The sequence below is a fragment of the Bos indicus x Bos taurus genome, chromosome 25, assembly GCF_003369695.1.
Source record: "Bos indicus x Bos taurus breed Angus x Brahman F1 hybrid chromosome 25, Bos_hybrid_MaternalHap_v2.0, whole genome shotgun sequence".
Taxonomy (NCBI): Eukaryota; Metazoa; Chordata; class Mammalia; order Artiodactyla; family Bovidae; genus Bos; species Bos indicus x Bos taurus.
In genome coordinates, this window is record NC_040100.1 from 14,503,122 (window position 1) to 14,521,093 (window position 17,972).

The 17,972-nt window shown below is 43.8% G+C and overlaps 1 protein-coding gene across 5 annotated transcripts in view; it reads right to left on the bottom strand.

The window, feature by feature from the left end:
* Positions 1-232: 232 nt before the first annotated feature.
* Positions 233-17,972, bottom strand: part of CRCP (CGRP receptor component) — a 49,268-nt gene continuing 31,528 nt past the window's right edge. For 3 of the 5 annotated variants that reach the window (XM_027527321.1, XM_027527320.1, XM_027527324.1), the window contains 2 exons: positions 8,208-8,265; positions 233-2,612 (listed from right to left, as the gene is read on the bottom strand). In XM_027527321.1, coding sequence (XP_027383122.1) covers positions 2,463-2,612; positions 8,208-8,265 — 208 coding nt within the window. In that variant the 3' untranslated portion in view covers positions 233-2,462. Of the gene's footprint in view, positions 2,613-4,233; positions 4,620-8,207; positions 8,266-17,972 lie in introns of those variants that run through there. The other 2 variants (XM_027527322.1, XM_027527323.1) reach the window with 2 other exon arrangements.

Here is a 17,972-nt window from a genome sequence, read left to right on the forward strand (position 1 = left end):
CTCCCAGAGTGACTGGATTGGGTGTCAGTCTCTATGTTTTGGGACATAATTTAATTATGGACTATACCTTTAATAACTTTCAGAGGCCAAGGACAAAATGCAAATAAGCACAAACTTTTTTTCTTTTTAAAGAATAAAACAGCCACCCAGTCAAAAACTGAAGCACACAGAAGGATATAAAGTGAAAAGCAAGTCTCACAGACTCCCAGCTCTCCTTCCCAGATGATCCTGGTTAAGTTTCTTGTGTAAATTTTTATTTCTAAAATGTTGTTATTAATGCAACAGGAAAACTACACAGTCCATATTTCTTATGAAGGTTCAATCTTCTAGATCCTGTTTGACCTAATCAGAGGCTAAATTCAGGTCCCAAATAAAGAAACTTAAAATTTTCTTGAAATCCAACACAAAACTTAGATCTAAATAGACTCAAGGAAAAAAACAAAATTAATACGTATGTATTAGTTTTTAAGTCAGATTTCATTTTATTTCTTACTACCCATGGTAAAATAAACTCTTCTAAGATTTTTTAAAATAGTGTAAGTTGGTAGTCATCTGGAAACCATTTATTAACTAATTAAACCCTAAATCCATGCAGAAAAAGTATCAAATGCACTCAAGGTCAAAATGAAACAAGGACATAAGCACCTATATGCCTTGACAAAGCAACAGCTCCTGGTAAAATTCCTGATATTCAAGAGAGATTTAAAAATAAATGTCCTGTTAATTTCAATGTTGCCTGTAAGCAGATCTCAACTGATCCTTAGATGATGAGGTTAAGGTAAACATAACTGCCTACTGGGGGGGCTGAAATAACCTGGGACTTGTAAGAGGTGGGAAGTAATCCAATTAACAGAAGCATTGAAAATATGTGATCTTACAACAAAATGAGTACCAATTTGAAAAATGTCTATGGGCATGTTCTTCTCCAAATAGAGAGCAGAGTGAATACAGGGAATTAATTTTAAACAATACTCCTAGGATCTAAGGCAACCGTATGTCTGGGGCTACTAAACTCTCCAAAGCCTGAATATTAACAAGTTCCTTGCATGGTAATTATTCTAATTTTTCAATTAAAAAATCTAATGTAACAAACAGTCAACAAATTCAAACTCTTATTAAAATCAGCCTCTAGTTCTTCATACTCCATCCACAAAAAGAGCTACATAATTGTGCCCTCTTTATTTAGGGTTTCTTTTGTTTGGGGAAGGGGGTGGTGCCACAGCTTGCAGCACATGGGATCTTAGTCCTTACTACGGATGAAACCGACACCCCCTGCAATGAAAGCACTGAGTCTTAACCACTGGACCGCCAGAGAACTGCCCTTTCTCAAAGATGCAAACCATCTGCCCCCTGTGCAAATGAGGCTCACCTGGCTGCATCAGGCTGCACCTGTCACAAGGCAGAAACCTGAAGGTGTTCAGAAAGGCAGGTGACACGTGGTCATTCAGTCTGCTGCTGCTGCTGCTGCTGCTGCTGCGTCGCTTCAGTCGTGTCCGACTCTGTGCGACCCCATAGACAGCAGCCCACCAGGCTCCTCTGTCCCTGGGATTCTCCAGGCAAGAACACTGGAGTGCCTCTTTTCAACTGCAGTGAGCTGGTGTCCTAACATTGAAGACTAACTAGTGAAACTGCTAAACAAAGCCCATGCCAGTAGAGGAAAGGGGCCTTTAGACCTGATGAAGAGCTGTCCAGCCCGTTCTTTTAGTTAGTTATTTTTAAAATATTTATTTGGACACGGTATCTTCGATCTTCATTGTAGCATGCAGGAATCTTTTTTTTTTTTTTTTTTCTGAGTTGCAGCATGTGGGATCTAGTTCCCTGACCAGGGATGGAACCTGGGTCCCATACATTGGGAATGTGGAGTCTTAAGCCACTGGACCGCCAAGTTCCTAGGCCAGTCTTTTCTTATGTCTATTGTTATTAAGGAAAAGATTCCTCTAAGGTGAGCCAAGCTCAGTGGCTCACTTTAACTTAGAGCAACTATTTGCTGCTTCACGAGTTTCCAGCCATCTAACAGGATTCTCCTAAGTCAGCTCTCACTCCAGCAATGCTCTGCATCCCTGCTTGGGAAGGTCCGAGGGAAGCAGATGAAATTAATTAGGATACAGCCCATCAAAGCCAAGGCAAGTATTTTACCAGCTGTGTACAAAGACCTTCCCACAACCATGGCAAAGGCCGCAGAAGAAATATTTTTACCACTGAGAGTTCCACAGTCACTGTCCTTTTTGACTCGCTCCTCCTCTCTTCAGCTCTCTGCCCTGACAATCTCAGCCAGTCCACCATGTTTGTTCTCACAGAGGCACAAGGATTTCTTTTAAGATTATTTTTGTGGTTTACCCAACTAACCGGGAAATCAGGCCTGTTGGGATAGACGGTAAAATCAAATAAACAATCCTCTGAATGTCTGGGAAACGGCTGCTGGGCCTTCAACTTCAGGAGACACTCGGGCCAGCTGTGCTCTTCTACGCGGGGTCCTCCTCGTCCATCGCCACGTCGTCACTGGCATTCTGCTGCTGCTCGGCCTCTGGCCCCGCGGGGAGGATGCTTGTGACGGTGTGGAGCAGAGCTTCGATTTGCTCCTCTGTCAGCCGTTCCTCACTCTCCTCCACCATCTGCAGAAGGAAAGAAAACCCCCCAGGACTTATAAGGAGCCTCACAGACTGGGCCCACCCCCGCCCTCCCCTCCCCATGTTGTTCCTGGTCTCGGCCCAGCCCCTCAGCACAGAGCTCAGGGTCTGGCTCCTGAGCTGCCCTGGGTCTCCAGGCCCTTTCCGCTGTAACTCCCCAGGAGGCAGAAGCCTGCTCAAATTCCAGGGTAAGCCGATGTGGCTGCTCCACACGAGTCAGTGAAAAAAGCAAGCTGCAGGTTAGCATTTTTTCTTAAAGAAAAAGCAAACCCTAACAGTTCCCTACCCATCCACCTACACACAAAAATACACTACATAGACAGAGAAAACTCACCCGGGTAAAATGGCATTTTATATACACTTTGGTGCATCACAACCAGCACATCTGCTAACTTATGTCCTGTAGCAGCAGCTCAGTTGATGACTGCCCACTATGTGCCAAATGGTTTGTTTACTTTTTCTAATCCTTACTACTATCCCTACTGACAACAGCTCCTGGGCCTGGCACTGCGTCTTGCGCTTCACACCCATTTTTCCTTTTAAACCTCATGACAAGCTCAGCAAAGGGCAGATCTAGAATCCCAAGCCAGACCTGTCCATCTCTGACTCCTACAATCTAACACACACCATGGGCCATTGTCATCTCCTGGGGACGCAGGATGCCTGAGGAATGACGGCTGGGAAACAATCTCCCACCGCCCCATCAAAGATCCATTTATAGCCCAGTTTCTGAAATGGTCCTGGACATCTGAACGCACAGATGAGATCCACACTTGCAAGCCTAACCTCTAATCCTCAATGTTAATAAACACAAACACAATGTCATCAACCATCTTGTGAAAGCGTCACGCAAGCAGTCCAGTTATTTCACCACGCTCACGTGCAGGCACTAGCCATCTGTCAAAACAGCTTTCTCAACAAAGGTGTTCAGGGTCTGTCCTATGGCATTTCCCAGGAACAGTCTCTGGAATCTGGCAACTACAACCAAAAGGAGTTCCAGAAAGAAATCCTGGCAGATTTAAGTACAGCATGATGACAAGCGAGGCTTACAATCCTCAAAAGGACTTCAGTCTGACTGCCTGGCTGCACAAACAACAGTGCAGAAGTTAAAGAAGCCAGGTGACAGGCCCAAGATCAAAGTTCTGGCAAACCGCCAGCCTCTTCATTCACCTCAGTCCAAAAATGTTTCCACAACTAGAGAGTAACACTGGGTGTTCTAGAATAAAGATTCAGAGTGAGAAAAAAAAAAAGATCCAGAGTGAACCAATGGAGCTACTTCCCATTATGCTGCAAAGTAAAACAACCACACGATAAAGATTCAAAGGCTCCATGTAACTTTTCTACTGAAAAAGAAAAAATCCTCAAAAGCCCACTTTTATTTATTTTTAATTTTATTTTAAAATTTTTTTATATTATAGTCTTTATTTTTTTCTATTTTAAGAATAATTTTTATTTTTTATTTATTTTTTTTACTTTACAATATTGTATTGGTTTTGCCATACATCAACATGCATCCGCCATGGGTGTACACGTGTTCCCCATCCTGAACCCCCCTCCCTCCTCCCTCCCCCCTCCCCATACCATCCCTCTGGGTCATCCCAGTGCACCAGCCCCAAGCTTCCTGTATCCTGCATCGAACCTGGACTGGCGATTCGTTTCTTATATGGTATTATAAAAGCCCACTTTTAAAATCAGCCATGTAAAATTACAGCCTGTAAAAGGAAATATTCTACCACACACTGCCTCCAAAGAATGAAGGGGGAGAAAGGAGAGATATACCTGATTTGATAATTTAATCTTGAGGGAAAAATGATCTCTATTCAGGAGAACAATGTCTCCCAGCTTATGAATAACCGGCACACACAGTTGCTGATGAACCGTCTCCTGCCGCAGGTGAAGAATGTGAAAGAGAGTGTTGTGAGACCAGTGACAACCTCCCATCATTATCAGCGCTCCTTCTCACAATCACTGCACCAGAGCTTCTCAAGGCCACTGTATGTAAAGCGAGGACAAGCAACAGACTAGTACAAGGAGGCTCAGCACTACAGGAAAACTGATCTGATCTCACAACAAACAGGGCAAGGTCTCTTGAGACTTCGAATCCAGCTCCTCCTAGAACTCCATGGCCTCCAGTAGGAGGTTTCTAACAGCTCCTCTCTTGGAGACACTGGATGGCACACCAGAGTCCACTGATTTCAAACAGTTTGGTTATATGAGCTCTGAGGGGTCTTCTTAGAAAACCAAACAGGGAGGATTTCCACAGGCCACCTTCCTGCATCCAGTCTCTGGGTCTGACAGATCTGGTTTCAGTTAGGTGTGTTCTTGGCAATAGGGCTGACAAGCTTTACTAACTTTTGGCCAAAGGTGCCAACAGCAGATGCTTTTATTAGCAAACAACCCTCAGGAACAATTATAGTCAGGAAAATTTCTTTCCCAGTCACAGAAGAAAATATGAACTGTATTAAGCAAGATGAAATATACACAAAAAAGAAACTTGCAGAAACAAAAACTTACCAACCCCTCTTGGATCGCTAGAGTCAAAAATAATAACACTACTCTTCAACTTTTCTCTCCAACACAGAAGTAACAGAGCTCAAATAAAGAAATGCAGAGTGGTGTCTCAACATTCCAAAATATCAAAGGGTTCAAGTTGTTCAGAATATAAGGGCAAATGAAACATAAAAAAAAAGTATTTGAGGGGAGTCAACATAAACGATAAATTTTTTATCATACGTGAAGATTATATTAGTTACCAGGGTCTGTCAGACTGGGCTGCTATACTCCAAAAATGTTTCTCACTTAGTTGAAGTTGCCAAGCCTAACCTCCTGCTCTGCTCAAAACAACTAAAAATCTAATAACAGGCACTTCTAGCTATTTGACCCAGAACAGTTCACTTTACCTCTATAAATTTCAATTTTCTCTAAAGTAAAATTAAAGTAATGCCTTTAATAAGGACCAAAAAGGACACACATTTCAGTGTTTTATAAAGCAGGAAACTATATGATTCCAGCCTTTTTATAATCACTAAATTACAACAGGCACTGATGGTAGCGCCTATTAGGACCGTGGCCTGTGAGGCCCGGGAGTTCACATTCTGTTGTCAGGCCAGAGGTCCCAAATGGTCCCAAATGAAGACACAAAAGGGCACGGCAGAAGTCTCAGAGCTGGTGGCCTCCCCACCTCCTCACATACAGCAGGCAGTCAGCTGTGGATCTGAGGATCACAACAAACCATGGCTGAAGGATTAACCAGGACAATCGAAAAAGAGAAGTTTTTCGGCCTCCAACACTGAATCCTGACAGATGCTGGATGTTGGGATTACTTCTGGACCTAGGGAGAACACACGGCTGTAAAGCTAACATGGGGAAATTCTCAAGTTCTCTGCACCTTCCTACCTAGGGAAAACCTCATTTCTTATCCCTTTCTGGTGAGAAGAGACCTTGCTACACACCTTGGTAAATGACTTGCTACCCTTTATGGCCAGATCCCTGGCTGGGAAAAATCTGGCCAAAAAATGCTGGGAAACAACACAGACAGCTTTTAACAAGGTCTATCTACCTGCGGAAAGGAGGAGAAGAGGATAAACACAGTCTGAGGAGACGTCAGAGAACTTTCTCCTCACCATGCAGCAGCTCAGGGCTTAGAGGAAGAACAGGGCTTCTGAATCACACAGACCACTCAGGCACTCACTAGCTGAGACTACGGTGAGGGCATTAAAGGTGATACACACAGTTTCTGGCCCTGAGTCTGGCATAGAGCAGGCCATCTTAATAGCAGCTAATCCTACCAAGTCCTGAGAGCCTTCCGCAGGCTCCAGGATGAGGTCACGCTAATCCTCCTCATCTCTTCTCTCCATCTGTCATTAAGCCATGAATAACATATGTTGCTGATTAAAGTTGGAGGAGACATGACATGTGATCTTTAACCCAGAGGGATGGGGATTATTTTCTTGCTGTTTTGTTTTTTTTTTCTTTTCTAAGCTGAATTTCCAATATAGTCAAAAGCATCAGAATAATTGACGGTATTAGAAAAAAAAAGTTTATTTAGCCTGAAGACCAGTTCCCCCTAAAAGACACCCTTTATGGAAGGAATTCTTCTAATTTAATTTTGGGTGCATTTTAAAGGGTAGAAACAAAATGCTGAGAGGACAATAAAACTTTTAGTCAAAAAGTAAATATCCCAGGACTCTCTTAAAAAGGGTTTGGTTTTGTTTTTTTTTTAAGCAACTCTTAAACATCAGAGGTATTTTCTGCCATTTTCTTCCACATTTTTCTAAAGGAAATTTGATAAAGAGCTAAATACTTCTAAAAGTGATTTTGAAAACTGCTTTATTTTCATTTTATTAATTCTCCAGCCAAAGTTTTTTACTCGCAATTGAATGGCCTGCCTAATATTTAAGAGCTTAACAGTGGTCTCCACCCGGGACACGGAAGGAAAGCGCACCACACAGAAGGGCCACAACCGCTCAGTCTGCAATCCGAGGCCACTTCACAGTCTCCTCACATCTCCTCTGCCGTCTGCCCTGGCACGCGCGCGCACGCGTGTGTATGTGTGTGTGCGCATGCGCGTCCTCAGTCGCTCAGTGGCGTCTGATTCTTTGAGACCCCATGGACTGTAGCCCACCAGGATCCTCTTTCCATGGGATTTTTCAGGCAAGAATACTGGAGTGGGTTGCCATTTCCTCCTTCGGGGTATCTTCCCAACCCAGGGATCGAACCCACATCTCTTGTCTCCTGCACTGGCAGGCAGCTTTTTATCACTGAGCCACCTGGGAAGCCCTACTCTGGCTTTCCCAATCCTAAAACTTAATGCTGTGCTTGCAGTTTAGACTCTGTAAGTATTGAGTTTCCACTGAATGGTTACATGCAAAGGGAAACTAGATGATCAAATGTGTGGTTTGAGAAAGCAAACTATGATTGTGGTACGGAAGATGGGCAGGCAGGGGCTGGACTGGAGGTAGGAAAACAGTGAGAAGATGACTGTAAGAGCTGAGCAGAGAAATAACAACAGGAATTACTGCAGTGCAGCAAGGGGAGAAGAAAGAGCAAGAGGTAGGAGAAGGAAGAGAAGCCGCAACTGACCGACTAGGAGCTAAAGGGAAACGAATGACTTCCAGGAGTCTAGCCTGGGACACTGGGCCAGGAGGGTGACAGCGTGAGCCTGCGGCAAAGTGCACATATGCTCCATTCATCGAGAGAAGAAATACAAGAGGAGGTCAAAAGTGTGTGTGGGGCGGGGGCAGCGAGGGGGGAGGATAAACTCCACCAGAGCCATGCTGAATCTAACCCTACAGAGAAGCAGTGGCTAGAAGGGTGTAGGACATGGAGGAGACAAAGAGCTGCCAAGTCAGATCCCCAAATCCTACAGAAGGAGTGACATTTCTCCAGTCTTTCCTTTTCCCTAAGTCCATAGTAACTAGGATCAAATTGTTGAGGTTTCCTTTCACTTATAAAATGGATGGTCTAGCAGTCTTTTCAAATAATGACAGTTTCTGGCTTGTCTGAGGTCAGCCTTTAGAACCCATTTTACATCTCAGACCCAGAAACTAACCCATCCAAGTTCAACCCTCCTTCACTCACCAGCTGGATCTCAACAGCAGTCACAGGCCTGTGATTCAGCAGCTGAAGCTTTTCAGCTCTGTCAAAAGAAAAGTACAGAGCCTTCAAAACTCTTATACTCCTAAGGATTTGAGTCTTCACCAAGCAGTTTAGAGAACACTTTGTCAGATAACACATGGAAGAACAACTTGGAACATGGCCCTCAGTTTCTTCAACTGTAAAATGAAAGAATGAGAATAGGAGAGTCCTCGATCAGTGACTCTTACTCAAGGGCACAACCATGGATTAGAATCCTGAAGAGTCCAGAGGCTTGGGTTATAAGAAATGTAACAGACAGTACAGCTGCAGTTTTAATAAACTGTATTTGGGAAATCTTAATTCAAATTATAGAAAGTAAAGATTTACAAAATCATCTTGGTTGTTCATCACTTCCAAATGGTTGAAAATTCCTTTTTGAGGTTAAGACTAAATGTCACTCAGACTTGACCTGTTAGTAAACAAAACCAAAGACTCCAAGGAGGCAGGAGGTAATGCATGGCAGTATAAGACAGAGTTTTCTGCCCTCAAAGAGCTCAGAATCCAGTTGGGAAAAGAAGGCTAATAAAAGCGAATTTTAACAAAAGATTCACAATGAAGACACCAGTTATCTGCCACCAGACAAAATATAGCTCATGGCTGCAGGGGTGGTTGAAATGCACGTGCTCTCAAAGATGACAGAACTTGTGGGACGTAGGCTCAAGAGGGAGGGAGACGTGTATACCTATGGCTGATCCACGCTGATGCACTGCAGAAACCAACACAACACTGTAATTATCTGTTAACTAAAAACAGTTTTTTTTAAAAAAGGTAGGACTTGAAAAAAGTGGCTTCAATGTTTGCCACCCCTGTGCAGGTGACAATTTCTACATTTCTCTCTCTGACCCTGGAGCTCTACAGCTTCCTCTTTTGAATTCAATTCAATAAACATATTCTGGAATAAAGTGATGAATAAGCCACAATTCCCAGAGCCAGGTGTCTGGGGAAGCAGTAGTTACCCAGTTCTCCCTAAGCCTTGGTTTCATCACCTGTCAAACAGGAATGACTACAGTACTTACCTGTCTCATGAGAAGGTTACAAGGGACAAAAATTTTACCATTTAGAGCAAGAGTGGCAACCACTTATTGCTTACTTTCCATATGGCAAGCACATTTAACCCTCAGACTTGATGCTGAGACGGTAAAGAAATAATTTGTCCATGGCTACACAGCTAGTAAATGGCAGAGCTGAGACTCTGCTATCCAAGCTTATGTCCTGAACCATCTGCTTCTAAAAGTATTCAGTGTTCATAAAGACGACTCACACAGTCATTGCCCCATAAACGGCAGTCAGGATTAAGGCAGTGCAGTCAAGTTCTACCCCTCATAAGCCCCCAAACATGCACTCTAGCCTTGAAGGAGGGCATGGCAGCCCACTCCAGTATTCTTGTCCAGAGAATCCCATGGACAGAGGATCCTGGTGGGCTACAGTCCCTGGGATTGCAAGAGTCGAACATGACAATGCTCTTTCTTTCTTTTTCAGAGAGGAGAAGACTCTTGCACTGGGCCCTTAAGGATTTTCTAGGCGAAAAGGATGAGAGGAACGGGCAGTCAGGGCAGGAACAGCACATGTAAACATCCAGAAGAACGAACATTCACGGAGTTTTAGGAAATGGCTGCAAGAGAGGCTGTGGGACTCGAGGCTGAGAGTCAACTGGGACAAGACCACAAAGGCCTGCACTACCAAGGAGTTACTCTAGAGGCACTGGGGAGCAAGCGGGGACAGGAGGGGCTGGCTGGGTCTGGAGAGCCCGGGAAAATGGAGGCAGAGACGCTGTGTAACACTCCCGGGTGAGAGAAAGCAAAGCTGTGTACTTAGGTGGCGGCAGCGGCAACGAGAGTCCTGATCTGCTCCTGGTCGCCCTCAGGTACAGTCAACAGGCCCTGACGACCGCCGAGGCTGGGGGTGTGGGGGGCGAAAGACGGGGAGAGCTGAGGCTTGCTGTCGGGTATTTAGCCTATTTGGAAATACTGTATGAACTGAAATCTGAATTTGAGTTTGTGGTACTTTTGCAGCCACAATGAAGAACTCACCCAACAGCTTCTCTGGTCTTAGTTCGAGTTTGGTCTAGAACTAGAGAAAAAGATTAGAGCCGGCTTTATTATGAAGGAGTATGCAAAACCAGGATAGTGGATATCACAGTCCAGAGGCCAGCTGCAGAGGAAATGAAGACCCACGGCAGCCACCGTCAAGCACCTCTACTCACGGGGCTGGGGGAAGGCCGCAAAGGAGAAAGGAAAAGTCCAGGACAGAGGGTATCACCAATAGTGTCAAATGCTGAAGAGAGGACAGTAGGTTGACAGTAGAGAAGTCACTGGATTTGCCAAAAAGGAGGGCACTGTTGGCCTGGTCAGGCAGTTCAGCGGAATGATGGTGAAGGCGACAACTGGACTGTGAGGACTGGGGAGTAACTGGAGGAAGTTCCTTTTCCTTTGTAAAGCAATTCTCATCCCTTTATTCAAATCTTCCAGATAGTCTTTGGTCTACACTTTAGTATAAACCCCCACAAGATGCGCACCACAGCACAGCTGGAGACATACGACACAAGCTCCACGACAGTCAAACGTAACATGCGGACAGCACAAAACTCAGGTGCGCTGGAGCTAGAAGGTAAAGCGAAATCCAATTTCGGAAAACAAAAAGTAAGAGATTAAGGATCCCAAAATATTCTTAGCCCTAATGAGCTTTCACTGGACTCAAGTCATTTTGGAGGGAGGCATTCACAATATGACCCCATTAACCCAGCTTAGGAATTCTTGGGAGCCATGAGCGGCCGCACCAGGCACTCCGACAATAAATGGTAACCAGTTTGTGATTTGAAAATTCTAAAATTTTGGCTCTAAATTAATTTCGCTCTAAAGTCACCAGGCTTTTGAAAGGCACCTTCTGTGTCGCCCTCATATTTTAAACTGTTTTCAGTATGGTTTATGTTGATATGCTTTGATATCAGACAAAGCTCCATTTTTCTGGCACCAAAGCAAATCTGGGTTTGGTTCATGTATATGGAGAGTCTCTGAAGAGGGTCCAAAGGCACTCTCCACGTCTGTCTAAGGAGATCCAAAGTAGAAGTAGTGGAGTAGGTGCTAAGGGCACAGAGCGGGTCTCAGAGGATCCTTGTGAAAGACTAGGTAAAAGATGACAAAGGGAACTTCCCTAGCAGTCCAGTGGTTAAAAACCTGCCCAGTCAATGAGGGGTACACAGGTTCGAGCCCTGGTCAAGAAAGATTCCACATGACGCAGGGCAACTAAGCCCATGCTCTGCAAAATGAGAAGCCCAAGCACCTAGAGAGGAGCCCCCACTCACCACAACCAGAGACAGCCCGTGTGCAGCAACGCAGACCCAGTGCAGCCAGAAATATATAAGTTTTAAGAAATGACCAGTAGGAGAAGTGCAAGGAGAGAAGGAAATGGGTCTGACTGCTTTCTGTCCTTCACCGCAGAGTCAATGGAGACTGCTCGGAGGGAACATTAGACTCGGGTGAAGGGTGGGATTAGAGCAAAGGGTAGAAAGGAAAAGGCAGGCAACCAGTATGTTTCATTCATAACAAGCAACATAAATAAAAATAAATCAAAGACTTACAGGAGATTAAAGATAAATCAGAATAATCTGGCGACTTTAATTAGAAGATTGAAGTCCTCTGCAAACCTAATGTCATGTGTTATGACTAAAAGCAAACACCAGTATGGTACAGTATTACTCCAGAGGAACTAAAGGCAGATCCTGAGGGCTGCTTCAGCCACATTCATTTTATGAACAAGTACCTCCTTCACATCAACCTTCAGGGAGGTACTGCCACCACAACACACACGGTTCCTTATTAAGTTTGAAAAGTGACTTAAAGTTTGGGCACCAGAAAGATATCGCATCAACACGTGTCTAAACCACAACTGCAGGTTAACACGACTAAAGAAGTTATATTATAAGAAGCTATGTGATGTCTTTGCTGGCACAGAGGTGGCCTTGGTTCCTCACCAGATGGTGGAACCACCCTCTGAGCCACCCATGGAGAAACTTCCCTTCTACTGAATTACAAGAACCCAGGCTCCCTTCAGGACTGCAAGCTGAGCAGCACGGGGCGGATGCCCTGGCAGTGGAGGAGGAACGTTGCCAGCAGTAGCCTCAGTATCGAATCTGGCACCTGAATGATACCCTCCTCTCACCAGCACTAAGCCATGGGACTCTGGAACCTAAAGGGCCAACAGTCACAGACTAGGCCACAGGCAGATACCACGAGGTGCCAGGAAAAGCAGCGGACACAGCAGGGACTGTGGCAGCCCCTGGTGTCCTGACCTGCTGCGAGGTCAGAGGACAGACCTCACAGCAGGCAGGTCAGGCAGTCAAACCCACCAAGCAAGTTCTCTGCTCTGCACCCCAGGAGCTGAGCCCAGCTGAAGTTAAGTCACAGGACCACATGTACTGCAGGACCATTTTGGGGGATGGAGGGTCCAAACATTCCCCCTGACTTCAGAGGCTCATTTTTATCGTCTACTTTCTCTCCTTCATTTAATTCACTGCACTTTAGCTCCTGCCCCAAATGATCACCAAAACTGTTCTCATTTAGGGGCCCAGAGTGCCCCACACTGATCACTCTAGAGGGCTTCTCTGCCCTGCCCTGTCTCTGGAACACTGCTGGTCACTCCCTCCTTAAAACGACCTGCCCTTGCAGCCTCCGCAGACCATTCTTCCCTGATTCACCTAGCTTTCTATTCCCTCATCTCTTTACAGGTTTCCTCTTCCGCTTGCCTCCGTGGCATTCCTGTGGTGCCATCTTTCATCCCTACAGAGTTCTTCATCCAAACCTCACAATCTCATCTGCCGTTACAGGTTAGAACTAAGAAATTCATGTCTTCATGTAGTGAGAGCCGATCTCCAGACCTCTGTAACCAACTGCCACCTAAACACCCCAGACACACCTCAAACTCAACCTATCCCAAAGCAATCTGACTACCTTTCCCATCAAATCAGTTCCTCTCTCCATACTTCTCATCTTGGTGAAGAGCCAAATACACAGGCCAGAATCATCCTCGACTCTTCCCTCTCACCCACTGCCCATATTAAGACACTAAGAATTAATTCTATTTCTTTCGAGGTATCTGTCCGCAGCCCCGCCCTCACCATTTCTACAAGCCACTTCAATTCTTCTTGGCTAAAGGGCAAAGGCCTGTCCTCAAGCGTCTGCCACTTTTTCAGTCTACCTTCATTCTTACAAATAAAGTACCTTTTAAAAGATGAAAATCTGGTCATCTCATTATCCTGCTTCTAATCTTCCCACTGTCCGCACAGTTTATAAACTTTCTTCGTTCAACCTTCAGAACCCACGGACATCTGCTGTTTGTCAGTCTCTCTAGGTTCAAATGCCTTCATGTCCCCCAAGCACTCATATTCCAATTAAATGACACTGCAAACATTACACAGGAACTACTTCCTGATTCCAGGCTCTAGCATATCATGTTCCCTCTGCTTAGAAAGCATGTGCTCACTTATATCTAGCTGACTATTACCTTATATGAAAACCCAGTGTCACCTCCCACAGGCAAAATGATACACTCAAATTCTGACACTTCAGTGTCTCTCTGCTATGTCCCCACTGCCCTAGCACTTACACTGTAGCTATTCATCTTTGTATCCCTACTAAGACAAACCTAGCATGAGATAAACATGAGTTGAAAAACAAAGAGCTAGAGTAGCAATGACTTGCAGGAGACGTTCCAGAGACAACTGTTCGCACAGTGGGGAAACAAGGGGCGAGACTCCAGGCTCTCTAAGCAGAGTAACCACATTCCAGATGTTAGTGAAACCTGCACCCATCTATCTACTCTGAGCTGTGCTGCCTCCAGATTACTCTTGGACTTTGACACCCAAAGTCAAATAAAACATGGTTCCTATCAAACCCTCAAGAACTTTAGCAGTGGAGGTTTTTAAGCAAATTAATGGAGCTCCAGTTTGTATTACTAGAACCGGGTCACTGAGGGGCTATTATCTTGAATCTCCTCTTCCTGAGAAAAGGATGAGAAAAACTCTAGCAGGGGATATTCAGAAAAAAGAATTAAAGAGCATTTCAGCAGTTTCTGTCACACACTTGATTCCTGTCTTAAAATGCACTGGCTAGCACAAGTGATCCAGGTCTTGATAGTACGTGGCAAGCAGCCCCCTGAGTCATAAGGCACTGAGGCCAGATGAATTCCAATGGGCTGCAAATAAAGTTTGCCTGCTTCCAGAGGAGCCAGACCCAGCTACAGTGAAAGGCCCTGCAGCCCCCTCTACTGGTTGTTTTCAGAACAACACTGCCTGGAGCAAGGCAGATACCTGCAAGGGTATCTGTTAGAGCCCTGGCATGTTCATGTGTCTCGGGAAACAACCTTTAATGAAAAGTAGGCACATATGTGGGGAAGATCAGAGAGAGACTGTGCATGCCTAGGGAAAGAGGTACACTCAGAAAAGGTACACTGAGAAGACCTTGAGTTTATACCTCAAGCTGATTCTCAGCACAGAAACAGCCCACTATAATACAAAAATAGTAAACAATAAACAAAAGTCAGAAAGCCTAAGGAAAAGGAAGAAAATCTGATTTTGAGCTATGATTTTATTAGATCAAACATCCAGTTTTCAACAAAGAACTCACAAGGTAAACAAAGAAACAAGTATAGCCCATGCAAATACATAAACAAATTAACTGTCTCTGAAAAAAATTAATGGTCTCTGAAAAAAACCCGATAGAAAGTCTACTAGACAAAGGCTTTAAAACAACCATCTCAAAAATAAGTAAAACATTAAAGATGCTCCAAGAATTAAAAGATGTGGAGAAAGTCAAGAAAACAATGCATGAACAAAATGGAAATATCAATAAAGAGACAGAAAGAAAGAAAAAGAAATTCTGGAGCTGCAAAGCACATTGACTAACATGAAAATGACTAGAGGGATTCAAAGGCAGATCTGAACAGGCCAAACAAAGAATCAGTAAACTTGAACAGAAAAAAGGATTAAAGAGAAGTGAATAAAGCCTAAGGGGTTGGTGGAACACCATGTGATGAACCAACATATACATTTTGAGAGTCCCAAAAGGGACTACGTGACCATCAAGAGACGAATGGTTAAAGAAGATATGGCGTGTATACTGCTACTGCTAAGTCACTTCAGTCGTGTCAGACTCTGTGTGACCCCATAGACGGCAGCCCACCAGGATCCCCCATCCCTGGGATTCTCCAGGCAAGAACACTGGAGTGGGTTGCCATTTCCTTCTCCAATGCATGAAAGTGAAAAGTGAAAGTGAAGTCGCTCAGTCGTGTCTGACCCTCAGCGACCCTGTGGATTGCAGCCTACCAGGCTCCTCCATCCATGGGATTTTCCAGGCAGGAGTACTAGAGTGGGGTGCCATGGCGTGTATACACACACACAAACACACATATACAATATGGAATATTACTCAGCCATAAAAAAGAACACATACCATTTGCAACAACATGGATGGACCTACAGATTATCACACTGAGAGAGTCAGTTCCTAGGCAGGTTGATAGGGAGTCTAGGGGTCCCCAAGGAGAGAGGGGTCTGGAATTCTCAAGGAGGAAGAAAGGACAAACTTTTTTTCTTTCTCCACATTCCTTAGGATTATATAACAATAATGTATCCTGCCTAAGGACAGTCTTTGGATTCAACCTTCTGTTATCTTAAAATGTTAATTATGGGAGTAGACCTGGTCTTTACAAGGATGTATCCTGCCTGAGGACAGTGTTATCTTAAAATGTAAATTATGGGAGTAGGTCTGATGAGGTCTTTACAACCTCCAGACATTCTTTGGATTATATAACCTCATTGTTAACACTAGCAAGCAGGTATTCTTTCTGCCCCCTCTGATGCCTATGTCAGAAGCTTTCTCTATCTCCTTTATACTTTAATAAAACTTTATTACACAAAAGCTCTGAGCGATCAAGCCTCGTCTCTGGCCCCGGATTGAATTTTTCTCCTCCGGGAGCCAAGAATCCTGGTGCCTTCGCGTGATTCAACAACCCTTCAACACTAAGTGAAGTAAGTCAAAGACAAATGTATTATATCACATGTGGAATCTTAAAAAAAAAGGCCCCAAATAAACTTATTTACAAAACAGAAAAAGACTCAGACACAGAAGACAAACTTATAATTACCAAAGGAAGGGAAGGGTAAATTAGGAATTTGGGATTAAGAGATACACATTCACTATATATAAAACAAATAAACAACAAGGACCTCTAACACAGCACAGGGATCTATATTCAGTATCTTGCAATAACCTATAATGAAAAAGAATTAAAAAATATATATATATATGGATAACTCGATCAATATGCCATACGCCTGAAAGTAACACAACACTGTACATCAACCCTGCTGCTGCTGCTGAGTCGCTTCAGTCATGTCCCACTCTGTGCGACCCCACAGACGCCAGAACACAAGGCTCCCCCGCCCCTGGGATTCTCCAGGCAAGAACACTGGAGTGGGTTGCCATTTCCTCCTCCAATGCATGAAAGTGAAAAGTGAAAGTGAAGTTGCTCAGTCGTGTCCGACTTTTCACAACCCCATGGACTGCAGCCCACCACGCTCCTCCGTCCATGGGATTTTCTAGGCAAGAGTACTGGAGTGGGGTGCTATTGCCTTCTCCGCTACATCAACCATACTTCGGTGTAAAACTTACTTTGTCTTTAAAAAACAACAACAATAAAAACAAAGCCTTAGGAATATGCAGAAAAATTATCAGAGTTCTAACAGTTGCGTCTTTGGAGTTCTGGAATGAAAGGAGGAAGAGACTTGGGGCAGAAAAAAATGTTTAAAGAAATAGTGGTCCAAAACTTCACAAACTGGGGTAAGAAATACAAATTTACATAACCAAGAAGTTCAGCAGATAAACTTTAAAAAAAATCATAATCAAATCCTTCAAAGACCAAATATAAAGAAAAGTATTAAAAGCAGTCACAGGACTTCTTTTTTAAACTAACATCTTTCAAGAGCTGAAAGAAAAGATCACTCAACCCCTTGAAACTATCCTTTCAAAATGAAAGAATATATATAACACTCCCATTTGAACCAAAACTAAGAAAATTGTAGCCAGCAGGCCTGTTCTAAAAGAAGTGCTAGTAGAAGCTCTTTAGGCTGAAGTAAATGCTAAAAAGTAAACATGAACAGGAATGAATGATGAAAAGAAATAGTAAAATTCTAAGTAAACACGAAAGACTATTTTTGTCCTCTTAACATTCTTTAAAATATGTATTGGGTTGGCCAAAAAGTTCGCTCAGGGTCTCCCATAACATCTTACGAAAAACTGGAACTAACCTTCTGGCCTACCCAATAGTGTTGATGAGGATGTGAAGAAATAAGAACCCTGTGCATTGCCTGTGGGAATGTAAAATGGAGCAGCCACTAGGGAAAACAGTATGGTAGTTTCTCAAAAAACGAAAAATACAGTTATCCTAAGATCTAGCAATTTGGCTTCTGGGTATATACTCAAAAGAACTGAATGCTGAATCTCCAAGAGGTATTTATACACTTGTGTTCACAGCAGTACCATTATGCATAACAGCCAAAAGGCAGACATCACCCAAATATATACACTAATGGATAAATGAATAAACAAAATGTCACACACACATAAGATGGGACAGTATGCAGCCTCCAAAAGGACACCCTGACACACTCTACAGCATTAATGAGCCCTGAAGACGTTATAAATGAAATAACCA